The sequence below is a fragment of the Danio rerio genome, chromosome 9 (genome assembly GCF_049306965.1).
Source record: "Danio rerio strain Tuebingen ecotype United States chromosome 9, GRCz12tu, whole genome shotgun sequence".
Classification (NCBI taxonomy): Eukaryota; Metazoa; Chordata; class Actinopteri; order Cypriniformes; family Danionidae; genus Danio; species Danio rerio.
In genome coordinates, this window is record NC_133184.1 from 26,943,480 (window position 1) to 26,954,362 (window position 10,883).

Consider the following 10,883-nt stretch of genomic DNA (forward strand, 5'->3'; position numbering starts at 1 on the left):
CTTTATCTTAAATCTACAAATCACTATTTTCCAAAATAGAAGGTATTACCCATTTTATCCAACCATTTATTAAATGACCAATTATTGAATATATTTTATTTAATATACGAGTCCCAAGTATGCTGTTTAAAATGTGACTTGCATCAAATGAGATTAATATCTTGTAGTAGGCCTAATGGATAAACTGTTCAGTTATAATAAAAACACTAAAACTACGTTTCTGAAATTGTTACACATGTAAGACCACAACACACATAATACAATCAACAGCCATTATTAATTCGAGTCTCCTTATCCTATACGTATAAAGATGCTTTGCTGCTCAGTTGGGTTGATACGCCATCTGGTGTTTAATGTTACACTACCTGAAATTCCACATATGCTCAAGGACTGCTATTGGAAAATCAATGTTTAGAGCTTCGTTTTTTTTAATGATAGACAGAGTACACACATGCTTTGTGTGTAAAAACTTTCTAGAACTTAATAGAATTTGAGACATGTTAAATCCAAAACTATTCGATTGTCATGTACTGCCTCTTGTTTTGTTAAAGAGTTAGTTCACCCCAAAATAAAACTGATGCCGGTAATTACTCACCCTCATGTTACAAACCTCTCGGAGCTTTTTTTCTTCTACGAAACAGAAATTTGGATATTTTAGGTGAAAGCAGAGTCCCTCACCTGCCATAGACAGAAATGTTTCCAACTCATTCAAAGCCTAGAAAGTTACCAAAAATAAAAGTCTTCTAAGAGTCTTCAGTAGCAAAATCAGCATATAAACTTTAGATTAAGACATAGTCACCTAAAGACTATAGTAAGTTAATGGTTAAGGTGAATTAAAAATGTGATGTGTGTTTTGAAGACACCCCAAACAGAAGTTTAGAGGAATATTTTTCCTTGTTGGAACTTTAATCAATTTAAGCCAACAATCTGAGCAATCATCTCAAGAGCAGCATCTGTAGGTCTACCAGTGTTTTTAGAGGTCAGTGTATATCAGTAGCAGTCAAAATACTATGTGAACCAAAACCTTCTGTCAAAGTTCTTCTAAAACTATTGAACACCCATTCTTGTCTTAATACATTGAGTTCAAATGAGGTCTTGCAAATTACTACTGCTAACTACTCTTTACTGAAATTTACAATTAAAAAAATTCACTGTGATCTTAATTTTTTTTTTTTTCTAATCTAATGTATACACAGACATATCTTATTTAGCATCTTTTAGAAAGTACACTGTAAAGCCACACTGTAAAAAAAAAATGCTGGGTTCAACTTTCACATAATTCCTTCATGTTGTCCCATAACAAATTAAATAAGTGAATCTAATTGTTTTTACAAATTGAACATAAAGCAATTACAGTCTCCCAACTCATTTTAAATAAGTATTTAGGTAAAAAAAAAAAATAAGTGCACTGTATGAATGCATGTATACTGTATATGAATATATGAACACTGAACCTGAAAGTAACTTAAATCAGACACATAATTTATCTTAGCTCCAGAGAGGAAACAATCATTTTAAAGGGTACCTGATGAAAATCAAGCTTTGTAAGCTGTTTCAGCAGAACTGTGTGTAGGTATAGTGTGTCCACTATAGGTATTGTGTGATAGAAGCACAATAATCTATTTTTTTATTTCCTGATGTTGAAATAGGACCCAAATTTTGCTAATAAACTGGAATTAAAATGCATCACAACTCTCATATTTGTAATAGACTAAAATCGCGTTGTAATTCTTAACTGATACAATCACCACGGCCACAAGGTGTCAGTAAACGTGCACATATGTGTATATACTGCAAAAAGCATTTGTGTTAGACTCATTTCAGAACGGCTTGAATAGACTCCACCACAAATACATGAAATAAACTTACTTGGTATTTTTGACTAATGAGCTGTACTGAGACTTCATCCACGTCTGTCACTGTGCTGTTTATCTTGCACGCATGTAGGAACGGTGGGCAGGGAGAAGCAGCCCATTTTTATTTAAAGCCACAGGCTACAAAAACAGCTACCCTGTACTCAAACAGCAAAAAGAGCAGATTCTGAAGGTTGTAATAAACTATCTAATGGGAATTTTGAGCTGAAACTTTACAGACACACTCTGGAGACAGCAAGGCTTACCTTACATCTTGTAACGGGGGTCCAATAGGTGCCCTTTAAACAGTACAGTCTTTCTTTTACAGTTGATAAGAACAAAAAACTATTTTAATTTAAAAAAAAGAAAGTTTTATTTACAGAGTCTGAAAGTTCAGAGGTATTTACATTGCTATTTATATTCCAACTGTATGCCAGAAATGTTAGCGCTTTTGCAAATAAATGCAAACGAGCCCGTCACGCTTCACACAATGAAAACAATGACTTGGTGACATTTGAGGCCAGTGAGATAAAATTGTTCACACAAATGATGACTGTGGGCATTCAGAGAAGGAAATAACAAGCAAACTGTTAAAACAACCAGCCCCAATGAGGGTTTGCTTAAGAGTGAACCTGTGCATGTTTGGTCCTCCTCAGGGCATTTTATGCTGCCATCTCCATCTCCAAATTCACAAGCCAGAAATTGCTGCGACAACATACTTTCTTTACAGATGGACAAACTCTGAACCCACACACAAACAAACAAACAAACAAACACACACACACACACACACACACACAAAACATACACACTTAATCTGAGTCACTGCTGCTGCTGGAGGAATCTGTTGACATGGCCTCCACATCATCTTCATTTTCCTTGTTATGACCGGGCGGCTCCAGGCCAAAATCGTTGCCATGGTGAGGAGGCAAAATCCCCATGGAAACATCAGTGGACTGCCAAGGATACTGTGGGGTCAGTACATCTAAAAGAGGAAGGTGGGACAACAGCGAAATGGATGTTAGCGCAAAACAAACAAACAAAACACCAAGAAAACATTTTTATAATTCAGCTAAAAAATAAACAACACAATGAAGAAAACAGAAGCATGGACATTTTGAACAGAAAAGTAGACATGCCTGGTAATCTCCCAGCAGCCAATGCGTCCCCAGGCAGGTGTCCGTTAACGCCATTGGTGGACATGTTGCTCATGTTACCCAGCATTCCACTGCGCATCTCCAGATCAGTAGGGTACGGCCTGCGAGGGTCACCTACACACATGAAAACACACAAAAAGATCTTGAAAACTCAACGGGACTTATAAGTGGAACATGTTTCTTAGGCCCTATTTCAACCTGGTATTAACCTCTTAAGGCCCAAGGTGTTTTTTACATGCATTTTTTATTTCTATTTACTATTTGGGCTTATTGGAACCTAATTAGAACAAAAATCTAAGTATCATATTTTGATATGATGTACTTTTAGAGAAAAATTATGTCCATATATGTGGACTTGTGGAATTTACATAAAATACTTTTTTCTGACTGTTTTTAAAGCATTAATACATATTTTTAAAACATGTTTTCACTATCAGAGAGTAAAAAAAGTTTTTTTGCCCATTTTGAACAGCTAAAAATAGTGTTTGCGACATTTCATATGCCGCAAAACAGTTGCAGCATGACACTGTATGTCTGTTACAAAATATTAAACATTCAGAGTATTTTAAATAGCCACTTAAGAGCTAAAATGTGCTAAAAAGTGGTCAGCCAAGACACAGCATATTACCATTTTCATCTGGTTTTAACATGTTCAAATGTCCAACTATTTGATATCATCTTGATAAAAACACATCTATTTAACAGGTGTCAACATGTAAACAAAGTAAATAAAAGAAGCACAGTAATGTTTGTATACCTGGAACCCAGTTTAGAGGAGCACATACTGCATTACTGGCACTGATTCTGTGAGCATACTTGATGATCTCCTCTGAAGAGATGCTGCCTGGTGGAAAAAAAGAAAGAGACAGGATTAGTTTTTACTACAGTGGTTTTATTTTGACACGGTTGTATTTTATTTCCTTAATACTAAAGTAAGTAAAATACAATTATTTGCATTTCAGTCTTAAGACCAATACACACCGCAGAGACAACAGCAACAAACAAATTTAATATGTTAAAATGAAGAATAGCCCAACAATTGCCATGTACAATAATTAAATCTTTAATTGAATGATCCTTCTCAGGGCTAAAAAGACGCTTTCATGAAGCTGGTCTCTGGTCAGATTAAATCAGTTTGTTGCCTTTCTTTTTTTAGGAATCTGATGTTCAACGATCCACTGGGCTGTATTTTATGTTGTTACAGACATAAACCTTTCGCCTAGTGTTTTTCAAATTCCAGTGAAAGGTTTATGAGACTATTTTCAATTTCACAAGCTTCCCTTTACAGCATTAACGTTGTAATGCAAATGAAATAAAATTAGTTAAATAGACTTAAGCATCTATTTGGTTGTTCAAGTGTAGAAAGAGATGAAAACTCATTTAAACACAGGAGCCGTCATTAGCTGCATGCTAGTGCAGAAACTCCATTGAAAATACTGGGGTAAAATTAATTTCTCTATTTTAAACACATGGCACAAAAAATTGAATTTAATGCAGTGCTTCTTGTTGGGTCTGATACCTACTTTATATCGTATCTCATTAAGTCAGTCAAGATCACTGTTGTTTAAAGAAATCAGAACTTAAACGCAGTGATTTTTAAAAGTATGTACTGAAATTAAAAGTATGTGTGCATATACTGTACCCCATTAACAAAGAACAAACATGTTCAGTCACTGACAGGGGTAAGAAAAACTATCACATTTTCCAACACACTAGTTTGTTGGCTTTTGACTGTGCAGTGAGTCTTAATGGCTAAATGCTAACTCCAATATTTTCTGCAATACATGTAATATATTTAAACATCTTTATACTACAATTTATTTCCAAAAGTGATTTTTTTTTTTAAAATAAAAAAGTATTTTTGTAACATGTTTTAAAAACATTTTCAGTTTGGCTGTTTGGGTGCTTGGGTGCTTAGAATAAATGTTGTTTATAAAACATGCCATTACAAATCAAGTTTCTTTTATATTTTTTAATTTCTATTACTGTTCTGCTCTAAATGTAATTACATTTAAAAGTCAGATTAACTAAATGATTATACTTCTTAGTTTGTAAAATGTGTAGTTTTTTTTTACTAGTTTACATTTACTTAATGTAATAACAAAATACAAAATACACACCAATAAAACTGCTCTTTTAACAATGCAATTAAGACATCCTATGGCTTTTTACAGAATACATTCATTAATTTTTCTTTGGCTTAGTCTCTTTATTTAACTTATCCAGCATATACATACAGTAAACACTTTAAAAGTACAAGAATACCTTTTCTGGCTTTGTCAATAGACTTCAGCTTCTCTTTAGCTTGATAAACAGCAGTGGCCTGGTGAAAAGAGAAAAATTGATTTATTTGCAAAACTGATCTAGAAGTGGTAGTTTATGTTGACAAGGGGGGTGGGTTACTGTTGATTTTAAAGTGATAGTTTGCCCCAAAATGGAAATTACCTCATCATTTATTCTCCCTCAAGTTTTAAACATTTATGAACTTCTTTCTTCTGTTGTACATGAACAGAAGATATTTATAAAAATGCTGATTGCTGGCACTCATTGACTTCCATAGAGGAAAGAAATAAATTAGTGTGGAGAATATGGGTGCCAGCAACCAGCGTTTTTCAAAATATCATGTTTTTCTGTGTGTGTGTTCTATAGATAAAAGATATGGAAGAGGTTTGTATTAAACAAGTGGTGAATGATGACAGAATTTTCATTTTTGGGTGAATTTTCCCTATAAGGTGTCTTTGTTGTGGTGTAAATGTAGAGCATGTACTGATATTATTAGTTACTACTGGCGCTGCACGATATTATAAAAATCTAACGTTTAATTTTTCTGCAATAAATGTTGCAACATGAATACAATTTCACAAGATGGTTTAAATAGCTCTGTTTGACAGTTTTCTGAGGGGGTCTAACAATATTCATGTACTGAAATCAAGTAACCACCATGCAAATAATAATTTTCTTTGCTTTCTATCGTTTCTCAAAAAGTCTTGGAACAGGTAAAAATATTTTTTGTTGTCACCTTCAGTAGATACAAGGCAAAATGAATTTCCTTAAAACAAGCACAACTATCTGCCAATGGGGTGAGTAAAATAACCTTGTTTTCACTTTGAAATGTAGATATTTAGAGTAGAAACTAGATAAAAATTCTAAGTAAGAAAAACTTTTTTTTTAATCATAGAAATTATTAAATACAAAAATTAAAATTAACTGCCAAACATCTTATTTTTGTGCCGAAATGTGGCACAGGCAAATTATAAACCCTCACTGTATTCTGGTTAAACTTAGCAGTGACTAAAAATGTGTTCTGTAGCTCCTGTTTATTTATAGTTCAGACTCAACATTGTGTATATTGAGATGTGACTATTGCAGATGAGCACATTTCAATATTGATGCTGAAACAATATATTCTGCAGCCCTAGTTACTTACTACTAATATTAATTTCATTGTTTCATTACATATTAGCAAGTTTAGTTAATGTGTATTCATTATTATTGTAGTTAATGGTTTACTGTTCTATACTAAGTACATATAATATCTAAAACAGACACTTTAAAGTAATAAATATTGTGAGATCTAAATAGTTTTTAACATGTATTTTGTAAAAATCAGATCTGTAAAAAGCTGTTTTTGCTAGCTATTAAAAAAAGGGCCACAAACCAGAATTAATAAATACATTTTTTACAACACTATCAAAATGGACAGCGATATCATTAATTTAAAGTAACAGTAAAACTAGTGACACTATTTTGATAGTCTCTTTTTATATTAAATTATACACCCAAGTCTAAGTCTCAATATAGCAAAAATGACATCCTTTGCATGCACACAAGAGTAAGTGAAACATACGCATCAGAAAAGTTCATTTCTCTCTCACAGACACTGCAAACAAACTTCTAAGTAATAATAATAAAACACCAGATGAGAGATTGTTTAAACTAACATGTCCTTGAATTCTAGGGGGAGATGTCTCTGCTCTGTTGAGAATACTTGCAACAAAGATAAGAAACTCTGCAGCTGGCTCCTCACTTTAGTTAAAAAAAAAAAAAAAAACTGTAACACTCCCTTCAGGCATTTTGTCATAACTTTGCAACTACAGCCCATCAAACCCTGTGAAAAGCACAGATTGTCAGCTGAGCTTATTATAACATTTATGTTGATAGGCCCTCAACATATATTTTACTGGTTATTCTACAAGTAGCTTTTCAGGTTCATTATTCTACTAACCCTGACCTGACAGTCCACTATTCCTCCATTAATTATTAAATGTAGTTGCAAAATTATTTCAAGTAAACAAAATACCTGAATTTGAATGTAACCATTTAAAATGTTTAGCAGCACAAAATTGTAATGAAGTGAGGTATGGCTGCACAAATATATAATTTCAGCACTGATACCGCAATTTCCAAGTCAGCAACTGTCACATCGCAAGGATCTGATTTGTAGTCAGGATTAAAGTTGACCAGACATTACAATAAACAACATAGGAGTAATTTCAATTTTTACAAACCTTCCAGTGAAAGTTTAATATTTGCATGTGTTTTTAAGGCCTGACTATATTAAATTTCAAGCAAACGTTTGCAAATTTGTACTCAAAATTATATAGTGTTGTTGTTATTATTATTATTATTATTATTATAGAGTAATTATTTGCATCTTTTGTTTGTTGTATTTAACTATGCTTGTCATTTTAAAACGATATTTTATGCAGATACACTCCCCTAAACAATCACCCTAATCTTTACAAGCTATTCAAGTCATCTGGCGAAATTGCATTTATGTCGCAGTAAATGAAAATATTGCAATGTCAGTTTTTTCCAATACCCCCTAAAGTGAAATGGTATTTTGCTTTGCACAGTGCTGGAAGAAGAAAATGATACTCACCAGTATATGCTCTGCCTCTTTGAGCTGTTTCTGGAGCTGCTGGATATCACTGTCTCTCTTCTCAACTTCTTTCTCCAGTGATTGCATCTCCTGGTGAACTCTGCCCTGCTCCAACGCCGTCTGCATTAGCTCCTGGAACTCTTTATCTCTCTGTATTAACAGCTCCAGAATCTGCTCACACAACCCACAGCAAGTTTCCAGTTTTAGTAATGAGATTATATAATGTGGGTGCACAATATTATAAAAAAAAACTGACATTGTAATATCTCGTTTTACTGCGATACATATTGCAATGTTGAGTATACTTTAATAGATTTTAAAAAGTTATAAAATAAATTTGTTGTTTTGTATACTTTGGATGTTTTATAGGGCATTGCATATGCATAAATTATAATAAACCAATCACAAGCATTGATAAATACAATGGAGCAAAGATATAAATGAAAAAAAAATGATTTTTGTAAGTCTGCAGTATTCAGGCACAAACTGGATAGTCAAATTGAATCTTCATTGTATTTGCACATAAATCTAATCTTTCCTAAAGTAAAGTAAACATAATTTCTTGTGCCTAAATTTTTTAAAGGGCCTTGAAATGTTAACACAGTCACAGGCCTTAAAAACACATGCAAATTCTAAATTAAATGTTATATTTTTGGTTAAAATTAAAAATGACTCCACAAATCATCTATGTTTTGAACTTCGGCTCCTGTTCAACTATAATAACATTGCAGATCCTGTGATGTGACTATTGTAGATACACACATTGCAATATCGATGATGAAACGATACATTGTGCAGCCCTATAATATAAATTTGTATAAATGCCTCTAATCAGATTGCTTGATTACAAACACATTGCACTATTCGAGTAAATAATTTACTGATTCTCCCTAATTCTTTTTTTAACATGCTTCTGTTCTAAACAGTTTTACAGTGTAGTGTGTACCATATTTGAGGGGAAAAAAATAAGATCCAAAGTGGAAATTCTTAGTTTCTTTTAATGGTTATACTGTACAATAATGTTGTGTTAGTTAATGCACGGACAAACAATGAACAGTACATTTATTACAGTATTTGTTCATGTTAATTGACGAAAATACAGTTCATTGTTAGTTCATATGAACGCAAGTCAGTGCATGAACTAATGTTAATAAACATGAATTTGGATGTAAATAATGCATTAGTAAATGTTAAATTATGATTAATAAATACTGTTTAAGTATTGTTCATGATAAGTTCAGGTTAGTAAATACATTATTAACTAATGAAACCTTATTGTAAAGTGTGACCTTTTTAATGTACAATTAATTTATAGTCATGTGTTTGAATAAAAGATTTTGGGTGTTTTTTGTTCTGCAAACTGATCATGACATTTATTCTGCGTTCACAGTGAAAATGTCGACATTTAAAGCATACAAAGACAATTGGTCAAAATCACTAAAAATCAAAAAGGTCATCAAGATTACATTACTGACTTCAATTATTATTTTCTAACTTATAATCACTTAGGGACTACAAATTCAAGTAATCTAAACAACGCTGTTGATCTCTCTTTATGAATATTGGGAGGACAGAAATCTTTTAGCCTCAATTTTAAATGTCTCAGCTTTCCAAAGATGGATTTGTGAGGCTGAGGGCATAGGGCATGGGATGTGTATGTGTATGTGTGTAAACAGCATTGACTCTCACCAGTGTGTCCTCGCCAGGCGGGGGCAGTTTCTGTGACCTGGACAGCGCCAGCATCTCGATCAGCTCTCTAAAACAACACGACGAAAAACGAGACGCTACAGATAACCAGTACTGTAAAATTACTGTATTACTCGGAGAAGACTTTAGTGTAAAAGATAGAATTACTCTATTTGTTCAATTGTTAACTAACGTTAACTCATCAACTCATACATCACTGGGGAAATACCATGAATGGACATGATCATTCTGCCTTGTAACAGCTAAACACACACACACAAACAACGTCATAGTAATTTTTTGTCTAAATTTTTAGAGCATGTAAGGACAAACCTGGATAAAACTTCTAAATCATCCAGAGTGGATAAAAGCCTTTCTTTCGTAGATTTATCTGCCGCCGCCGCCGCCATGATTGTTTCTCTTTCTGTGCGCATGCGTGGGAAATGAAAAGCGTTAGATGCTTTTGAGTCACACAGCGACGACTGCTGGCAGAAGGACCGCAACGCATAAACACAGTCAATGTTGAGGAACACACACAAAAAAAAAACTCCTGGAACATCTGTTTGTAAGTATGGTGGCTGTGTAACTGTTATTATATTGTTCAGATATAGCCTATGGATGTGCTATTACTGTTACAATCATTTTTTTTGTTTCATGTTTATAGCACCTGCTGATCTATAGACATTGATTTGTTTGATTTAAGAATCATTCATTCATTTCTTTTCCTTTGGCTTAGTCCCTTCATTCATCAGGGGTCATCACCGTGGAATGAACTGCCAACTTATCCAGCATATGTTTTACACAGCAAATGCCCTTTCAGCACATACACTTCAGTATATTCAATTCTCCTATAGTGCATGTCTTTGGACTGTGGGGGAAAACCGGAGCACCCGGAGTAAACCCACAAGGACACGAGAAGAACATGCAACCCCCACACAGAAATGCCAACTGGCCCAGCCAAGACTGGAACCTGCGACCTTCTTGCTGTAGGTGACAGCACTACCCACTGAGAGACAGCATCGCCGATTCAAAAATCATTATATATTTTTAAAAAGACTGTTTTATGTCTACAATCTTTTAATTTAGTACTTTATTTTTTTTTACGAGTGAGTCCAAGAAGTTGACAGCAAACTATTTATTAGCCTATTCATTAACACATTTCCAGCTTAAGACTGGTCACTTAAAAAAATAGGCACATTATTGGAGAAAAAAGTGTCCAAATTTAAAATAGTGGATGATGAACTACAGCCTAGTGAACGCTGCGCTAAAAATATTCTGTACTAAAATAAATCAGAGGAATAAACT

The 10,883-nt window shown here is 33.6% G+C and overlaps 1 protein-coding gene across 1 annotated transcript; it reads right to left on the reverse strand.

Annotated features, from left to right (window-relative positions):
* Nucleotides 1–2,207: 2,207 nt before the first annotated feature.
* med4 (mediator complex subunit 4) lies at nt 2,208–10,004 on the reverse strand. The gene is given in 7 exon segments (NM_001017883.1): nt 2,208–2,838; nt 2,993–3,124; nt 3,768–3,854; nt 5,276–5,333; nt 7,893–8,063; nt 9,582–9,648; nt 9,912–10,004. Coding segments are annotated over 7 exon segments (765 nt in total). The 5' UTR covers nt 9,989–10,004; the 3' UTR covers nt 2,208–2,665.
* Nucleotides 10,005–10,883: the final 879 nt, after the last annotated feature.